Genomic DNA, 20,075 nt, shown 5'->3' with positions numbered 1-20,075 from the left:
CGAGCAAGGTAATATAGATAGCATCAGTGGTGGGATTCAAATATCTGAACTGCTGGTTCTCTGTGTGGACGCCACTTCCAGAAGTGATATGCCCAGATATTAGTTTCTATCTCTATTTCTTGTATCATCCCGCTAAGTTCCGAGGATGTCCATATCATACAGTTCTAGACCATGATTTATGTTTATTTGAATAAAATGTATATTGCAGGGTTTTTTGGAGTTTTTTCTCTCCATATGTCTTGAATACAGAGTTCTTCTGCCATTTTTAAGACTCTTTAGGTAATATATTTCTTCCTTTCTTCCTTTGTTTAGTGCTTTTATAGTCCAAAGTTCCATCTATTATTGGATTAAAGTCTCCCATTAAACAAAAATTCCGATAGTCCAATTCTAAAGTTTTTTTATATAGTTTTTGATAAAATTGTTCTTGTTTATCATTTGGTGCATATATTGCTACCATTAGTATCTATTCTTGGTCCATCATTATTTCTGGAAGTGGTGTCCATGCACTCCTGATGGGCCATTCTGGGCCTGGGGCGCCTCCCCGGCTCAGAACAGACTTCCAGAAGTAGCGCCCACACACTTCCGATGGTCCATTCTGGGCCTGGGAGGCCTCCCTGTCTCAGAACGGGCTTCCAGAAATGGTGTCCATGCACTTCCAGTGGACCATTCTGGGCCTGGGGCGCCTCCCGGCTTAGAACAGACTTCTGGAAATGGCATCCACGCACATTCTGGCCTTGCGAAAAAGGGCAAGGGCACCAGCCGGTTCGCTGAAGTCAACAAAAAATTAGCTACCTGTTCTACTGAACTGGTGCGAACCGTCTGATTCTCCAGCACTGGAGATGGAGAATCCACCAATGGGTTTAGACTGTGTTCCTGCCCAATCAGATCAAGTCAGCCAAAGTTGCAACACCTGTCCTGGGTTAGAGTGTCCCAGTCTTGACTTGATCTTGCCCAAGACAGTAGCAAGTTGGCTCTTAGGCAGGTACAGTTTCCATTGGTGGGTTCTTTATTCTCTATTCTCTTCAGTATTCTGAGATAGTGCTGTATTCAGCACTGTGTTTTTCCTCTCAGTTGGCTGAAGAACTGTTTGCCTTTAACTAGGAATGGAGGCTTTCGTTCCTCCCCCTCCCCCTCACTTCCAACCATAAAGGCTTGAGGCTGAGGGGACTTGCTTTCCCTCTGTAATACAGCCCTCCTTCTTCTCTTGGACAGCACTGGGCTCAGTGCTGCTCCTCAGCCCTCCACAGTTCCCCATTGCAAGGAAAAGCCTCCGGACACGCGCGAAGGCTAAAAACGGCCATTTGCAGCTGGTGCGTGTTCGGAAGGCCGATTACCTCTTTTCCAGCCTTTCTTCGTGAGGGTGGAAGGGGGTGCCAGCAGCAATACCCCCAGACCTCATGCTGCCGTCATTTTGAGTGTGGTGGCCATTTTGGTTGTGGCAGCCATTTTGAGTGTGGCAGCCTTTTTTGAGTGTGGCTGCCATTTTGAGCTGCCATTCGGAGTGTGGCAGCCTTTTTGGATGTGGCCACCTTTTTGTGTCCCTTATTGGGACTGGGTCTTTTTTGAGGCCGCCATCTTGGGGCCTGCTCTGCGCTCTTTTCTCCCCTGCGGCCACCATTTGAGGCCCCTGAGCCTCACTTTGCACAAGGACCCTGCACGGCGACTGTTGCCTCAGAACAGGCCTGCTAGTCTCCTCAGGCCTACTTCCTTCATCTGCTCTAAATACCTGGCTAATCAGTGGTGTCTCCACACCTGGTCACCTAGAGGCGGGCAGCCATTTTGGATCTTTCCCTCAACACCATTCCAAGGCCTGTTAGACCTCAGTCAGTATTTGATCTCCACAGCCACTCAGGTCTGTAATATATCCATTTCACAGCCTGCTTAACAGGATTGGTTCTATCTGGTTTGCTCCTTCTTTCCTGTGCATTTAACCTCCTTGGATTCAATTTCTGGGTTTTTGGTGTCTCCAGGTCTCCCTGAAAATCAGGATTACCCTATTGTGATCCTGGGCCTAATCATATTAACAGCTCTATCTGGGTTCCAGGCATCCCCTATCATGCGCCTGTTCTTATCCACACAAACAGCTCTGTCTGGATTCCAGGTGCCCCCTGTCATGCATCTGTTCTTATCCACACAAACAGCTCTGTCTGGATACCAGGCGTCCCCTACCATGCGCCTGTTCTTATCCACACAATCAAGTCTATCTGGATTCCAGGCGTCCCCTATAGTGCGCCTGTTCTTATCCAACCAATAGCTGTCTCCAGATACCAGGGGTCCCCTATCGTGCTCCTGTGTTACCCGAGAATGGAGGATTCTAGGCCCTCCACAAAGGATGTCTTGCCGTCCCCCTCGATTGCAAAACACCACAAATCTTCTAATCAAGAGGCCACAGGTAAGATCTCGGCCAAGGCCAAGGCCAGGTCTACCTCAAAGACTTCCAAGGGAGCTGAAAAACAGGCCAGCAGGAGACACCAAGCCCTAGAGAAGGAATTCTCTAAAGCACAGAAACTAGCCAGGTTGGAGACCTCACAGGCCGAAGTGCCTTCTTTTGATCTACCCCTGGGGCCTTCCGCTTCTCCCCTGGGGATCTCCTGTCTCCTGCACCGGGGGATACAGACCGGGTTCATCCCATTGCTCAGCCTTTGCTTCATCGGCTCAACACGTGGCCCCTTTCACCCCTACTGTGGCTCGGCTTAGGCCAAGTGAACCGGTCTCCCTTCCTATGGAGGACCGCCTAGCTGAGATGATTGCACAGGCGGTAGAGCGTGCCCTTGAGGCCAGATCGCAAGCGACTAGGTCAGCTGTGGTCAACTTTCTACCCACTCACCAGCCGGCCACTGAGTCCTATCGTGCGCCTTCTTTCCCTTCTCAGTCCACCTACTCCGGGGACTCGTATCTTGCGAGTACGAGGCTGATCTGGAGATTCCGATGTCTGAGGAGGAGGAACCTCCCTCTGAGACACCACCACTTAGCGGTCTCTTTAACCCTTCTTTTTTTGTCCCCCCACTTCGCAAGGCCATTTCCATGGCACATCTCGGATCCGATCCTTCCATGCCGGCAACTTCAATTACTCCAGACTCGGCGGATCCAAATTTCACCGAACTGGTAACAACACAATACCGCATTCCTTGCCCACCCAAGTTCCTCAATGCGGTCCGAAAGCAGTGGGTATCCCCGACCTCTTTTCCCCTTAAAAGTAGCAGTGAGAAAAGACTTTATAATGTGGCCCTTTAGGTCCCCTTGTGTCTCCAACCATCATTCCTGACGACGTTTCTGAGGCCCTCAAGGCTGAGGACTGTAAATACCGCTGAACACATCAAGCTGCTATCAGAGCAGCTACCTCTGCATCCTTTTTAAACAGGTCTGCTCTTCTCTGGCTTAGACAGCTTTAGGCCAGGATACTGACGGAGGATATCCGCACTCATCAAGATCTGAGTAAGATGGTGGCGGCTACAGAGTATGCTTCCGATGCCACCCTCCAGGCCGACTTCCTGAGCTGGGTGATGATGGACCATTTGGAATGGTGCCTGCACCCGAGGATCTTCAGGGAGATCTGCCACTGCTTCGGATTGCCAGTTCTAGACCTTTGCCTCCCCGACAAATGCTCATCTCCAGCGATTCTTTTCCCGCTTTCCATCTCCAGGGGTGGAATGAGTGGGTGCTCTTCAGAGCCCGTGGCCGGAGGGACTGCTTTACGCCTTCCCTCCTCTTCCTCTTCTTCCGGCAGTTGTCCGCAAGCTTCTTCGGGAACAGGCGGAGGTTCTTCTAGTGGCCCCGTATTAGCCATGGAGACCATGGTTCGTCGACCTTGTGAACCTCTCACTAGCAGCCCCATGGAGGATTTCCCCAGATCAGGTCTCACTCAGCCAGGGGACCCTTCTTCATCCAGATCCCCATTGGCTCCAGTTAGTCGTCTGGCACGTGAGCGCTCAATCTTGTCCCAGGAGTCCTGCTCGCCGGGTGTCATTACCGTAATCCAGGCCTCCCGACGGTCCTCTACCAACCGTATTTATGAGGCCACGTGGAGGAACTTCTGTTCGTGGTGCTCGAATCACCACTTGACCATTCCACATATATTGGATTACTTTTTACAGGGCCTGGAGAGGGGCTTGGCTCCAAACACATTGCGCAGACAAGTTGCCGCTCTCTCCACTGTACTTACCTGTGACTCCGCGGTTTCCCTAGGTCATCATCCCTTGATCCGCTCGTTCATCAAGGGTGCTACTAACACCAAGCCCCCCTGTAGTGCACAGGTATCTCTCTTGGGACCTGCCGCGAGTTCTTCAAGCTCTAACCAGACTGCCCTTTGAGCCCCTCAAGACATGTGATATACATTAGATATTGCACAAGGTCGCATTCCTGGTGGCAATCACCTCTGCGCAACGAATATCAGAATTGGCAGCACTTTCAATCAGAGATGACTTGTGCTTTTTTCACCAGGACCGGGTGGTCCTTTGTCTGGCCCCTACCTTCCTTCCTAAGGTCAATTCTCTTTTCAACAGGGCTCAAGAAATCGTACTCCCAGATTTCTGTCCTCACCCATCTCATGCCCTGGAACGGCAATGGCACCTTCTGGAAGTCCGTAGAGCGCTCCGTTACTACATCTCACGGACAGCTGCCTTCCACAATTCTGAGGCCGTTTGTCTCCTTCCATCCTTCTTCCAAGGGTCGGAAGGTGTCTTCTTCCACGATTGGCAGGTGGATTAGGGCGTGTATAGCAGGGGCATATCAGGCTGAGTCATTGCCGGTTCCACAACGGGTCATGGCCCACTCAACCCATAGTGCGGCCACTTCCGCAGCTTGGGCCAATCAGGCGTCCATTGAGGACGTTTGCAAAGCACCCACATGGTCTTCCCATCTCCCTTTATGAGGCATTATAAGATTGACAGGTTCGCCTCGGCGGAGGCTTCCTTTGGTAGGAGGGTTCTCCAACAAATAGTACCTCAAAGTGCCATTTTGGACCAGCCTGCTCCCCTCCCTCAGGGACAGTAGGCTTTGGTATGTCCCATTGGTGGATTCTCCATCTCCAGTGCTGGAGAAGGGGCATTGCCTTATCTGAACGCCTTTTCTCAGCATGGAGATGGAGAATCCACTCCCGCCCTTGCAGGTGATTTAGGCCTAGAGCTAGATTTATGAGCCAACATGTCTTCTGTCAGTCATGGCTTCGCCTGCGTCGAGACTGGGACATTCTAGCCCAGGACAGGTGTTGCAACTTTGGCTGATTTGATCTGATTGGGCAGGAACACAGTCTAAACCCATTGGTGGATTCTCCATCTCCGTCCTAAGAAAAGGCGTTCAGATAAGACAATGCCCCATCCCACCACTGGATAGCATTATCTTGTGTACTATTTATCTTTTGCTTTTATTCTTGTAAAAAAATATTTCTTTTGAGTGTCTTATTTTCTTGGCTGTTTTGACTTACAGGTGGGCACTAAAAGTGTCGCAAAAATACCACCACCTGTTCCTACCAAGCCAAAACAGATCAACTTACCTTATTTTGGCCAAACTGGTCAGGTTCCTTCTTCAGATGTTAAGCCTGAATGTAATATCCAGAAGCTGACAGTTACCAGCGCAGGAAGTAAGCAGAAGCCACCAGCCACACTGACACCATCAGCATCTCAATATGCTCAGCAGAAAATATGTGTTTCCCCAAGTGGTCCTCCTCCTAGTCTGGATCTAGCTCTTCCCAAACAAGAGAGTCCTCCTGCAGCAGCTGTGAGACCATTCACTCCTCAGCCAACCAAAGAAGCCCCTCCACCACCTTTTCGAAAGCCACAGACTGTGACCACAAGTTCCATCTACAGCATGTATACAAAGCAACAAACCCCTGGGAAGAACTTTCAACAGGCAGTGCAGAGTGCTCTGACACGAGCCCACAGTAGGGGACCTCACTTCCCAAGTGGTGAGCATTTAAGGATATGTTTGCTTTGTTATGTCATGCTATGTCTGTTTTACTAAAGGCTGCTTCTAAAGGGGACAGCAGCTTGAACTGCGGTGAGAATTCAAGGAGTCACTCTATTTAAAGCAAAGGCTAATAATTGGCAAGTTGGTTGCAGTCCTCCCATCTTGTCCTCCCTAGAGCAGTTGGAGCAGGAAAAACTGGTCCCTTTTTTGCAGGTCTTTTAAAGAGAACAATTAAGCCAGTGGTTTGCAGCAATATAAATCCAAAATTACAAATGCATTTGTGTCAGCTGTTATTAAAAAAAACTAGCTATTTTGTTAGTTTTGGGGATTAGGGCTGCTCAAGAAATAAAAATGCCAGTTTACATTTAATAATTATATGTTAATTTATATTTCATATGGATTCCCCGACTTAACAGTATCGCAGCTGCTCACAGTAGGTTTCATAGGCAAAATCTGGGGTAGATTTTGTCCATACTCCTGCTTTGCTTTTGATTAAGTTAAAAAAAATATAAGCTGCACTCCCCTCTTCCAAGCTGCTTATGATTTCTCCGTTTGAGAGCAGCTGCCTTAAATATTGAAGATAAAAACAATCTTCCAAACATTCTGGGCTTGCCACAATAATTAAAAGAAATTGTGGGCTCCAGTCCCAAATTTATCTACCCTATTTTAAGATACCCCTTTTTTATATATTATTACTTACGATATTGAGTTGAATCCAAATAGGTTCTATTTAGATACAATGAAATTTATGAAGAAATAGCTAACCACAAAATGAAGAGTGGAGAGGGTTGAAGAACTAGATGTGCTATCAAATAAACGTACTTCAGACTCCTTCAGAATGACAATGAAGGAATAGGAAACCTGCAACTTGTATTTGCTCCTTTTCTGGGTGAAGGCAGATTAGAAAAATATGGATTCTCTTCTAACCTGGAACTGATCAAGCTGTTTTTTTTTTGTGGAAGACATGCTTCTTAATCATCATTTTTTGAGATTTTTAATTGAAGTTCATTCATATTTTGATTTGGATCTTCAGATGTTGAGTTGTAATAGTATAATTTAAGTTACAACAGTTTCTCTTTTTACTAGGGAAATATGTACCTTTTCTTGTGCAGTATATTAAATATTATGGCTCTGGATTTAATCGCACTTATGTACCCATTATAATCAGTGGTATATGTTAGTCATAGTATGTTCCAGAGGTTACAGTGGATCTGCACTAAGCATGAATAATTTTGGCCCAACCCAATAATGAAGACTATTAATTCTGATTGACTATTGCTTCAGGGTTTGTTTTCTGTCTAAACCAGAGGGAGCTACTTGGACCAGTTTCCCACCGAAAACAAAACACTGGGAGCTGCCCAAAAAAATATATAGGGTTGGTCTGCCAATCCTCTTCCCCCCACTCAGAGAGAGAGAGAGAGAGAGAGAGAGAGACAGAGACAGAGAGAGAGCCACTTGCGCTCCCCTCCCCCCTCTTTCTCTCTCTCCTCTCCTCTCCCCTTATCTTTCTCTCTTTCCTCTCTCTCTCTCCCTCCCTCTCTCTCTCTCCTCTCCGTCTCTCTCTTTCTCTTTTTCTTTCCTCTCCCTCTTTTTTTCTCTTTCCTCTCCCTCTTTCCTCTCCCCCCTCTCTTTCCTCTCCCCCTCTCTTTATCTCTCTCTTTCTCTCTCTTTCTCTTTGCTCTCTCTCTCTTTCTCTCTCCTCCCTCTCTCCGATCTTCTGTTCACCTGGCAAGCTGGCTTCAAGCTGTTCTGCAACAGGCTGGCTCTCTCCTCCCCTTCCTGCTTCCTGCAGAGACACAGCAAAGGCAGCAGCCCCGCCCAATAAGCTTTTCAGCTCATGGAACAGGGTGAAACCACTCTCTTTTTTACACACACACACACATAACACAAAGAGAGAGAGAGAGAGAGAGACGGAGAGGGGAGAGAGAGGGGGGGAAGTGCAAATGCCTCTCTCTGTCTCTTTCTGCAAATGGCAGAAGAAGCTGGGAGCCGCAGGGGAAGGCTCAAAGAGCCGCATGTGGCTCCGGAGCCACAGGTTGTTGCCCTGTGGTCTAAACCATATGCATAATGTGTTGACATTTCCAGTGCACAAGTACTTACAGTAGTGGCCAAAATTGTGGAAACCTTTTGGGAAAAGTGTACAATAGAAATGCTACCTTTGGGTTTTCACCAATTTGTCTTCTAATTTCTTTATAACTGTAGCCTAGTTCAATTAATAATACTATTTTACATCGCTTTCTGGGCAACCAGTCAACTCTTTGCACCATTACTTTAATTTTATTACAAGCTCACTAAATGAAAGAAAAAAAACCCAACCAACTTGATAGCGATCACATAACACACTGACAAATGTCCTCCTCTCAGCTTCAATACATGACATCAATAACTGAATCCTACTGTGATCTAATTGGCTCATTGGCAAAACAAGATGACACCTGATTGGCTCTCTAAACATTCATGCTCATTGGCTACAATCTGATGAAGGAAAGCTACCTGATACCAACCTAACCAAGTTGTGCTTCCTTTTTCTGGTTATTTGGCTATAACTTTTCACAGAATACAGTACAGATAATTGAACAAACTATGTTGCATTACATTCTTGATTAAATTATCTTTCCATTGATATATAATTTTATGGTACTACTCCCCCCCAAGAGTGATGTTATTAGCCATCAAACCTCAAGAATACACTTTTCCCAAAAGGTTTCCACAATTTTGGCCACTACTGTACATTGCTTAAGAGAGAAGTTGCTTTTTATTGGCAATATTAAAACATTAGTCAGGTTGTAGTGGAATTGTCAAAAAAACTTCCAGTACCTCATTTTTCTCTCTATTTCCGTTATGGTCTGCACTGCCAGTGCTTAAATTTAAAAAAGAAAGATAGAAAGAATTGTAAAAAAAAAAAAAAGACACCTCATGAATGAGATCTCTGCATAGCTGATTGGAGTAATCAGTCTTGTTATCAATTTTGGTATAAATTGAATTAGTTGAATGTATGCATAGTGCATTTGTTTGGGTTTTTTTTTGCCAAGTGTTTATGATTTTCTTTCTGAATTGCTTCTTAGTATATGGAAAGCCAGTAATTGCTGCAGCTGGTGTCCCAAACCAACAGCAGCAGATGGACAATAATTATTCAAATACACAAGGCAAGCCAGCTAGTCCAGAGCCTGAAATGGAATCTACAACTTCAGCCAGTGAAAATAATGAAACCGAACGTATTCCTCGTCCACTCAGCCCAACCAAGCTTTTGCCTTTCTTGTCAAATCCATATCGAAATCAAAGTGATGCTGACCTGGAGGCCCTTCGGAAGAAGCTGTCTAATGCACCAAGGCCACTGAAGAAACGTAGTTCTATTACTGAGCCAGAAGGTCCTAATGGGCCCAACATTCAGAAATTATTGTACCAGAGGACAACTCTGGCTGCTATGGAGACCATTTCAGCCCCATCATATCCACCAAAGCAAACTTCAGCTACAGTTACCGAAATCTCAACAGAAATCCCAAATCCTTACTTAAACCCAGAAGTGGTAAAAGAAGTAATTCCTACTCCACCTGAGCCAACTATTTCAGAGGAAGCAGAAAGCCCAAATTCTGATTCCAATACTAATTCTCTGCCTTCATCAGGACTAGACAGTGTTCTTGAGGGGACCTCTGACATCACTTCTCTTATTCAGCCTGAAATGGAAGAACCAAGTTTAGATGTGCCGTTGCCTATTGACCTATACATGGAAGAGTATCCTCCCTACCCACCACCCCCGTATCCATCAGGAGAACCAGAGAACTTGGGAGAGGACTCATTCAATATGCAACCTCCTGAAGTCACTGGACAATTTTCTTTGCCTCCTGTAAGTAAAAACACACTGCTTCAATAATTTTGACACTTATCAAGTGAGATGATTTATTGTGCCACTTCTGCAGTGTATAACTCTAAGGTAATTCAGCTGTATTGATTGCTAGACATACTTTGCTGCTGTGCAATATCTTCAAACTTCATTTATTGAAAGCCCTGTTCAAACTGAAATGACAAATGGATGTCTTTGGTAAAGTAATGGATAGTGGCTATTATTCATTTCAGTTAAATATCTCTGTTGTAAAAAGTAACGTGGTCAGCACCTCATTTTCAAATGTTATGAAGTTTGTGATGATCAGATGCCTTCACTGATAATCTGTGTTGTACTGTAAGAAGTGGGAAGCCAGTTTGGTGTAGTAGTTAAGACATTAGGCTAGAAACCAGGAGACTCTAGTCCCAGCTTAGGCATAAAACTCGCTGGTGACTTTGGGCCAATCACACACACTCACTGATCTACACTGCCAGTGTTTAAACTTAAAGAGAAAGATAGAAAGAATTGTAAAAAAAAAAAAAAGATTTCCTCAGCCTAGGAAGCAGGCAATGGGAAACCGTTTCTAAAATCTTGCCAAGAATGCTACGGGGACTTCTTCAGGAGTCAACATTGACTCCAAAGCACACAAACATAGTAAGAAGTACTATACAAGTTGGCTTGAGAATACTGATATGTCTATAGTCTGCCAATTTGGGGGGACCATTGTAGCATTTCAAAATCAATCAGTTTCCTAAATTTTCCTCCTCTCTGATAGTATCTTGCTTTCCATTCTGTTGCTCTCTCTTTACTGATGCTTCAATTTGCCATCATCTTAAAATGTTTAAAAATTCACTGTGGAATAGTTTCAAAAATGTAAAGTACAATATGTGCTATAACATACACTAAACTTTAGAAAAAGGATAAAAACTTTCAAATCTCAGCTTATCATGCAAGTTGTGTAGCTTGCTGAGTTACTGTCAGCATCAGGATCTACTTATCTGTCCCAATACTTTAGTTTAATTATTTGCATACTTTTGCAAATCCTGTTAGGATATTCCAAATCTTAATATTCTGTTGATTCTAGAACAAAACAAAGTGAAGGAGACAAGACTATTTGTGTTATATTCTACCTTTTCAATGTACTCTGATGTCAGTGGTGTTTATATAGTAATGAATTACTGTTATTTGCTCAGTGGCAGCTATTCACTCCTTTTATCTAGATGGTACACATTATGTTTGTGTTCCAGGCTCAAATATTTGAATTTTTAAAACTGTGCTGAGCCTCTCCCTCATGTTAACCTTCTTCAGTCTTTACTTTATCAGATTAGTCATTTAAAGTATTGATTTAACCCCACTTTCTTTCCTGGTGATTACTTTGACGTTGCTTGCCTGCTTCCATTCTTAAATGTTAGTTTTAATGATGATGCTTTAGCAACAAATATTTGAGTATAATCATGTATTGAGGTGAAATCTTTACACTTGGGAATAACTAATGCATGTTATGCTAATAATTGTGTTACTTGCTTCTGATGTAACACCATACTATTTCTAAAGCCAGACACTATTTCTGACACTAGAGAGATGCTATTTGGTTTTGGGGGGGATTTTATGTACACCAAAGTCCTATTTAGATGGCTATTGGGACAGTTCAGGATTTGCTGCTTCTTAACTCCTTTATTTCTGGCCCTTGGTTGCCATCCTGCATCATCTTTGAAGAACTTTTCACTGACTGCACTGTTGTGTTCTAATTATTTACAATCATGCTTCAAAGAAATAGCCTCTTTTTAACTCCTCTTAAGCTGTTCCTTAAAGAAGCTGCCGTGGTTCCTGGGCCCATGTGTAGCCATATAGGCTCAGGAAAATGCTTGAATCAGTTAAAGAAATGTAATGAAGGTAATGCCTGATCTTTTCGTAAAGTTAATCATGTCTAAGACAATCGGGGACAGATTTGGAGATGATCTATTTTTAGGGCTTACTAGAATTAAATATATATTGCTTAGTCTATTCCAAGTTTTTTTTTTTTTGCTTGAGTACATCAATTAAGAAATTGTAACGTTTAATATAATGCAATAATTGGTCACATGAAATTATTTTTTTTAATTTCTATAACATTGAAATTAACTAAAATTGTTTTTATTTTCAGTGAAAAAGCTCCTATATACCATTGTTTTCTTTCCTTTAGGGTAAGCGGACAAACCTGCGCAAAATTGGCTCAGACAGGATTGGTCACGGAATGCGAGTAAAATTCAATCCACTTGCTTTGCTTCTAGATTCATCCCTTGAGGGGGAATTTGACCTTGTACAGCGGATTATTTATGAGGTACAAATTCCATATTCCCTTATTAAGAACTTAGACTTAACCTACATTTAGTACTGCATGTGTCATAGCAACTTGCAGGGGTGGAATATGAGATCAGTACTCCTAAAGAGTTTCAGATGTTATTCAGTCTAAGAAATTGTAGAATATAAAATGATTCGTGGCATAATAGAAAGCATATTTAGCATTCCCTTTTCTTTTTGCTGCACAGGTTGAAGATCCCAGTTTGCCCAATGATGAAGGCATTACAGCACTTCACAATGCTGTCTGTGCTGGTCACTCAGAGATTGTGAAATTTTTGGTACAGTTTGGTGTAAACGTAAATGCTGCAGATAGTGATGGATGGTAAGGATGCTCTTTGGCATTTTGAATTAGCATAAGTAAGTTACCTTAATGGAACCTTCCACCATGCTGCGTTATCTAGTAAATAAATGGTAGTCTATATCCATTTCAATATCTCTGGACTCAGAAAAGAAATAATCATCTTCCTGTTTTTTGGGGATGGGAGTGGGTGGGAATTGCCCTTGGTTCATTAGAATAATTGGTGACTTCAACAGCTCCAAAATACAAAGCAAAAGATTTTAGTTACTGCATTAGGATAAGAACAGCAGTACTGTCATCAGCAAAAGAGGAATTTGGGTAAGATCAGGGGTCTTCAAACTTGGCCTTTTATGACTTGTGGACTTCAACTCCCGGAATTCCTCAGCCAGCATGGTGATATATATATCACCCATTTTAACCTTGTGACTTATGAGAAGTGAGCATTAGTAAAAACTACTACTACTATTACTACTACTACTACTACAATAATCACAATGGATACCACTTTGCATTCAAGGTGAAAAAAAAAAGTTTCGGCCATCATGGATTCTCACATATTCCAATTTCCATACCTAGCGGCATAACCTTATCGAAAAGGTCACTGGGGTTGAGGCTAACCTAATCTCCAGGAAGAGGATGTTCCAAGGAGCAGTCACCAAGAACCCATCAATCTGGGTATTTGTGGAAAGTGATTCAAAACATTCTGTTACTTTTTTCTTTTCTTTTGCAATGTATAGGACTCCACTGCACTGTGCAGCATCTTGCAATAATGTCCAGGTGTGCAAATTTTTAGTGGAATCAGGTGCTGCTGTATTTGCCACAACATATAGTGACATGCAGACTGCAGCAGACAAGTGTGAAGAAATGGAAGAAGGCTATACTCAGTGTTCTCAGTTTCTTTATGGTATGTGCCCAAAATAGGGTTCCTTAGAGTTGTAATTCCCCCCCGCTTCCAGATTTCCTTTTATGTCTAGAAGATTCTTTCAAGCTCTAGGAAATGGCATGTCCATACATCTGAGGTTCTGTGAAAGTTTTATGCCTGTTCCTAGTTGTGGCATCAAATGAAAAACATTATTTAGTTCTACTTCTGTAATCCCAAATGTCAGAAAGCAAAGCATTGAAACTCTTACACATCCTAAGTAGGATTTTCATGTATAACAGAGATGGGGATATTGGACATGCTGTGTTTTGTTACCACTTCAGATAGTATCTTCACATGCACACTGGAAAACATTTTTTGCTGAAAGAAAAAATGCTGTGAAATTTGCATTGAAAAAGAAGACTAAGGGGTTGAAGAGAATTATATAATAAGAGGGAGGGAGGATTATAAAATTATAATTATCTGTTGAATAGAAGGTTAAAATCATACTATATGTCATAACTTTAGTTTCTTTTTCTTTGGATTTTTGTTTACTGTATGTAAAACTGTCAAATATTTTTTTTAAATGCATCTTCACATGCATTGCAGGTATAGTTTCCCACTTTATGTCACTTTTATACCCATCCATACAGATTGTATTTATGTTAATGCTGCTCCTATAATGGCTTGAACATTCCTAGATAAATTCTGTGACTTTTGGCTTTTTTTTTTTTACTTAAGAATTTATGTGGTAGTCAGCATTATTATGGAATAATTTTTTGTTATGACCACTTGATCTGATTTTTTTGTCCGTGTGTTGCAGGAGTGCAAGAAAAAATGGGCATAATGAACAAAGGAGTAGTTTATGCTCTCTGGGATTATGAGACTCAGAATGAGGATGAGCTATCCATTAAAGGAGGGGATTGTATGACAGTCCTTCGCCGGGAAGATGAAGAAGAAATAGAATGGTGGTGGGCTCAGCTAAGTGACAGAGAAGGCTACGTGCCACGGAACTTGCTTGGGGTAGGTTGAAATAGTTGCAAATGTTTCTTAGTATAGGTTGATAGCCATCTATCCTTTACACAAATGATTTGGCTGCATTAATAGTCTCCCCATCTTCCAAATTGTCAGCGTTTCTTACAAGTTAAATTAGGATGCCAGCATGATTTATTCTAAATTCCTGGATGTTCAATATTTAGTGATGTTGTAAAATCATCAATCTCTACCTTATGGCAGCTCCTCTTCTGTAAATGAAATTAATGTCATAAAGATCTATTTCAAGTCAGAGTTCATAAAGAAGTTTGCTAATGGTAAATTCTGGCTTCTTGGACTATAGGTAGGATGAATTCCAGAAATACATTATGGTGTTTTAGAGAACTGGGGAACCTACGAGAGGAACAAACAGTGTATATTAATTTTAAAAAGAATCTGGATGCAGAAATGCAGGACTTGAATCAAATCTACTCACTGAGATCTTAATTAATCCTCAAAATGAACCCAATAGATACTGCAGAGTCTCTCTACTTCACTCTTCCCTCCGTAGTCTTGACTTCTGGCAATTGCCACATGATTTTGGTGGTTTATATGCTAGCTCAGTGATTAAAGACACTGAGCTTGTCAGTGTAAAGTTGGGTTTGAAACCTGAGCACCACACAATGGTGTGAGCTCCTGTTACTTGCCCCAGTTCCTGTCAACAAAGCAACTTCAAAGCATGCTAGTAGATAAATAGATACTACTTAGGTAGGAAGGTAACAGTGTTATATTTGCCTTGGCATATAGGCATGCTGGCCATATAACCACAGAAAGGTCTTTAGACAATGCTGGGGCTAAGAAACAGAATTGAACACTACCCCCTAGAGTCGGATACAACTGGACAGGGGAAACCTTTATCTTTATGTGTGTCTGCATATACAGTACATATTCCTTTTAAGAAAGCTTCAAGGCGAGCAGCTGAGGTGTTTTTTAAAGTAATTACTGTGTGTATTGATTTGTGGACTTGAGACAACAATCTCTCTTTTCTCTTTTTTTCAGCTATATCCCAGGATTAAGCCAAGGCAAAGAAGCTTGGCATGAAAATGTTAGAAGCAATTTTATGAAGTATTAACTGCAGGATGTTTCCTTTTCATCTGCAGAAATGCATCTGTGAGACTTCTTTTGGTAATAATGTGATATAAAAGCAAGGCTGAATATACCTTGAAAATATATGAAGGATAAAAATTATAGAAGAAATTCTACAATGCTATTTTCAAGCAATGAATTAGTTTCTGCTTTAGGCAAATTAGGGCTGATGGTCAATCACTGCCTTATCTGCTTCTACAGTAGCTTTCTTTCCACCCCCTTTTGTAACTTACTAGTAAGATAGAATCCAACAATTGCTCCAGCCAGTCTCTTAAACCTTTTCATTCCATTCTGTAGAAACAGAGCAATGTTAAGTCAGGTAACCTTTTCATATAGAAACTAGTAACATTGTGCTTTTAAAATGTCTTAGTAGCAGAGCTAATGGGATGAAATGACATGAAATCTGTTGAATTAAGGAATCTAAAGCAGTTCTTTGAGCAATAATTTTAAGTGCAGTAGCATTTTAGGATTCCAAAGTATTTGAAATATGGCACATGTGATGTAGCTTACTGTATGTGGGGTGTATTTTTTCCCTTACAAACAATACGTTTGTAACTTCGGTATTAAATGTAGAAAAACCAGTTTTTGCATCTCACACATTTTGTTACAACTATCTTTTCCTTAACTGTGATTAAACATTTGCTTCAGAAAATACCAGTTTGTTTGTACTCTTTGAATACACAGTGCTCCTGTCATTGAGCTGTTCTTATGTGCTGATGTGAACACAATAAAGATTAAAATTTGTGACTCCCAATGTTGTCAGCATTTCTTGGTTATCAGGGATATTTTTATGTGATCTGTAACTACTATAAAAATGACATTGCACTTGACATTTAAGTTATATTACTTTATACTGATCAATTAGATTGTATGGAGGTTTGGCTGGGGATATAAGAGAAGAAAGATATCTGAAAAGGAAATCGTTTGTTTTAAAATTGCTTTATATCTATTATGGGCAAGATCATATCTTCTTGAATTACGGTAATCAAGCATCCTGTGGCCCCCTTGCTTCTTTGGACATTCATTAAGCTTTTGAGACAGAAATATGTGTTGGCAATGACAAACATGAAGTCTGATAAGACGTTTGTGCAACTAGTGTGTATACACACACGTGTATATGATAAGCCTCTTTATGGGAACATTCATACCCAGTAAATACATTTGCTGATGAATCTTTCTGTTAACTAAATAAACATTGTGTGTTAAAGTTGTAGTCCTCGTTTAACAATCATTTGAAGTTACAGTGGCAATGAATGAATGGTATTTACGTCCAGAACCCGAAATTACAGCCATTACAGCACCCCTATGTCACATATTCAAAATTTGGGCACTTGGCAGCCTGCCCCTCTTACAACAGCAGGGGTGCTTCACAGCAGCATACTCCCACCTCTCGAGTAGTGTGCACAGGCTCAGAAAGAAGGCCTAGCACAGACAGTTGTTTTCTTGCATAGTGTCAGCCCGTGCATACCTCATCGGCGGCAGGAGGAAGGTAGCCAAAGATCAGCAGGGCCTGCAGAGCACAAGGCCACAGGCCAGCTGGGCCTCTGGCCTCTGGCTACAGCTTGAGGAAGCACTCCCCAGCAATGTTACTGGGACTGAAGTAGAGACGGGGGCCGTGGTGCCTATCTGAGACTGCTGAAGCCACCAAGCCTATACTTCAGCCCCATCACTGCTGCCAAGGAATGCTGCTGTGCAGAGTGGTCAAAAGGGCATAGATGGTGGTGTTGGGGAGTTCAAGAGGAAGCAGTCCCTTGCCTTACCAAAACTCAGGGCTGGGAGGGACACCAAGCTGGGCATGACTTGGATCAGGACAATTCTCCTAATGGCTGGTGGAATTCAGTTAACAATATCGATAGGAATTGCTGGTGCTAAGTCACCGTTACCACCATGTTGCTTAACAATGGAAATTCCAGTCCCAATTACTGTCATTAGCTGAGGACTACCTATACTGTAGAGGCAGGATAACACAATAGCAAATAAATGTTGACACTTTATAATTCCAAGCAATTTATTCCATTTTACTGGTTAAAAATATCACTGGCTCAAGTGATAGACTAAAAATCATTTTTTTAAAAAAAAATAGAAACTACTGGTATTGTTAAGTAATTAGTGAAAACTATCATTACAATGCAAATAAGTGAAACAGGTTTTATGAGATTTGCTGCATTGCAAATAAGCATTTGCTAAGTTTTACTGTAGATTTGTTCTATGATGATTGCAACCTTTCTAACTTATAGTCAAGTTACATTACTAGATTTTTTTTTAAAAAAAAACCTTTTCCTGAAAAAGCTCAAAACATGGAATTTATTTGAACAGTAAAGAAGAGAGGAAAAGGCAATCTGACCTGAGAGCATTATGAACTGACTAGCTTTTATCTGAATGGCAAAAGCATTCTTTATTGATGAATCAGATTTCAGATGGTTAAAATAATCTGTAATATGAAGCTAATTTCTAATAGAAAATGCAGCCATTCCCAATATTCTTAGAAATAATAGAATGACATCTCCCGGAAATTTACCTCATGGCAAACCTGGAAGAGTTTAAGCAAATATTATAGTGTTACATAAACAGTTACAGCTAATATATTGAGATTGTTTGGCAGTTGCTTTGGTTTTTTTTTTAGTACTCTCTTCTTTAGCAGCTTCACCATAAGTACAAGATGTATAATAAGCCCTTTTTTAAAATGTTCCAGGTTGATTCCCAAGAGAATTTTTCGCCATTTGGCACATTGCTTTTTCATATGGTAGTAAAGCACAACCACTGTGGAAGAGAAGGAAGGAAAAACGTGTTATAAGCAACCTTAAACAAAACTATGGCAATTTAGATACAAATTTATCTGAATTATATTTTTTTCAAAACTAAAAGTCTCTGTAGAAAAATGCTTGAGTCACAAAGCAAACCTGACACTCTTACAAATTCTAGACAAATTTGACTAGCAGTCAGAAAATCTCTACATTTCATAAAAACCCCAAATCCTACATACGAATTCCTCTTATACTTACAAATGCTGATATTTTGCAGACTGTTAATTTTATACCATAGGTTAGCAATCTCTCATAATGCTTTCTGACTGGCTAGACTAGAAGGACTAATGGGGTCGAAGCTTTAAACATTATAGAGGATGCTAGGTTGCTTCCCCTTGCTAGGGGAAGTGTTAGTTTCTTAATCTATGAAAACTCTAAACATGGCTCAGGAGGGAGCCTGAGTACAATTTTTGACAGAGCGGTAACTTTCTAGTACAAAATGTTTGGGGAATGCAGCTAATAGCTGCACAATTAAGTTGCTCTTGAGCTCATAATATTTGCTTCATTCTTTGTCATCTACTCCTTTATATTCAAGTAGGATATATTTCTTGATACAACATAATGAATTATAGCATTTTAAGAGATTTGTGATGTTCAGGGTAATAGTATATATTGGGTTATGCATATTTTCAAGTTAAGAATACACAAGCTACATCCATGCTATCTAATAGTGTTATTTCCTCTCTGAATCTGCTGAATTGCTGCATTGTCTCTGGTGCATTTATGAACAAGACAGTGCTTAAATACCAGTCACAAAAACAAATTCATGCTTCTGTGTTTAGGGATGCAGAGGGGCTGAGTGGTTTCTATATCTGCCAAAGCATTGTTTTTATCAAGAAGAAAAATATGTGAAATATTAGTGAACAAGTTTGACTTATAGAGGATGGAGTGTAGTCCAGAATTATTTTAATTCACACAATGAGTTGTCTATTACTGTTTCATCACTTAAAACCTGTAAGCATTATCTGTTTATGGAATCTGTCTAGGCGAGCACAGAAAAAACATGAGCTTTTATGAGTTTCTCCGGTTTTCAAGGCTTAATTATGGCAGCCTGCTCTCCTGAGGCATAGCCTGTCATATGTCAGCCACAGCTGCATGGAAACTGCTATCTTAGTATTTTGCAAAATTTCCTACTGTCTTTTTTCTGTCCCTAACAACTTTAATGAGCACATAAAGAAACACTGCACATCTATGAACTAGATATTTAGTTAACAGAAGATTTCCAGTGCCTGATATATAAACAGAATATGTATACTCAAGGTTGTTTTAAACTAGCAAACACAAAAAGGAGCTTTTCCTCCAAAGTGACTTTGTTCCATTAGATTTTGACAGGCTTGCTAACTTACAGTGCCAAGGTTCATCTGTACTGTTCCTGTTTTCTCAGTATCCAGTTTCTTAAATATTTCTACAAGGGGATAAAAAAATGAGTTTGAATTAATAAAGTTCATCAGTTTCTCCCAGGAAAGAAAAAAGCAGCAAAAAGTATTTCATCAAGAGAAACAAGGAAGAAAATTACCACTCTTATTAGATCTGCCCCTAAAAGTCTATAATTAATCTAAGATGTGTAATTATGGGGATGTAAAGCATTGTTCCATTTTGTAAATAATTACAATCTGTTAGTTAAAGCTAGGAGATCAGTTTGTTTATTTTTACTAAGTGCCTTTATATTTTAAGAATTGTGCATAATCCACACATGTATTTTATTGCTACAAATCTTGATATGAGGAAACAGTTCATATTGCCTATCTGGAACTCAGTAAAGTTAAAAACTAAACAAAAGCATTAAGACTATCAACCTAAATTAAAGATACTCACTGAACAAAGTCTCCAGTCGAATCAAGCACCTAACAAAATTATCAAAATCAATGATCAGCTGCTCATCAGCAAAACGGGCCACAATGACTTGATGCAATTGGCAATCCAACTTAAATC

The 20,075-nt window shown here is 41.2% G+C and overlaps 2 protein-coding genes across 5 annotated transcripts in view; one reads left to right on the top strand and one right to left on the bottom strand.

The window, feature by feature from the left end:
* Positions 1-16,093, top strand: part of TP53BP2 (tumor protein p53 binding protein 2) — a 65,786-nt gene extending 49,693 nt beyond the window's left edge. For all 4 annotated transcript variants that reach the window (XM_039341689.1, XM_039341690.1, XM_039341693.1 and 1 more), the window contains 7 exons: positions 5,425-5,902; positions 8,970-9,748; positions 11,907-12,044; positions 12,253-12,386; positions 13,100-13,266; positions 14,045-14,244; positions 15,253-16,093. In XM_039341689.1, coding sequence (XP_039197623.1) covers positions 5,425-5,902; positions 8,970-9,748; positions 11,907-12,044; positions 12,253-12,386; positions 13,100-13,266; positions 14,045-14,244; positions 15,253-15,294 — 1,938 coding nt within the window. In that variant the 3' untranslated portion in view covers positions 15,295-16,093. The remainder of the gene's footprint in view (positions 1-5,424; positions 5,903-8,969; positions 9,749-11,906; positions 12,045-12,252; positions 12,387-13,099; positions 13,267-14,044; positions 14,245-15,252) is intronic.
* A 1,236-nt stretch (positions 16,094-17,329) lies between these two features.
* CAPN2 (calpain 2) overlaps positions 17,330-20,075 on the bottom strand; it is a 41,262-nt gene continuing 38,516 nt past the window's right edge. Inside the window, exons 19-21 of the mRNA XM_039341688.1 lie at positions 19,959-20,075; positions 19,490-19,548; positions 17,330-18,099 (exon numbers count right to left, since the gene is read on the bottom strand). Coding sequence (XP_039197622.1) covers positions 18,076-18,099; positions 19,490-19,548; positions 19,959-20,075 — 200 coding nt within the window. The 3' untranslated portion in view covers positions 17,330-18,075. The remainder of the gene's footprint in view (positions 18,100-19,489; positions 19,549-19,958) is intronic.

The sequence above is a fragment of the Crotalus tigris genome, unplaced genomic scaffold (genome assembly GCF_016545835.1).
Source record: "Crotalus tigris isolate CLP2741 ecotype Arizona unplaced genomic scaffold, ASM1654583v1 scf7180000017771.5222438, whole genome shotgun sequence".
NCBI classification, from domain to species: Eukaryota; Metazoa; Chordata; class Lepidosauria; order Squamata; family Viperidae; genus Crotalus; species Crotalus tigris.
The sequence above is the reverse complement of the archived record's forward strand: the minus strand, read 5'-3'. Positions and strand labels throughout refer to the sequence as shown.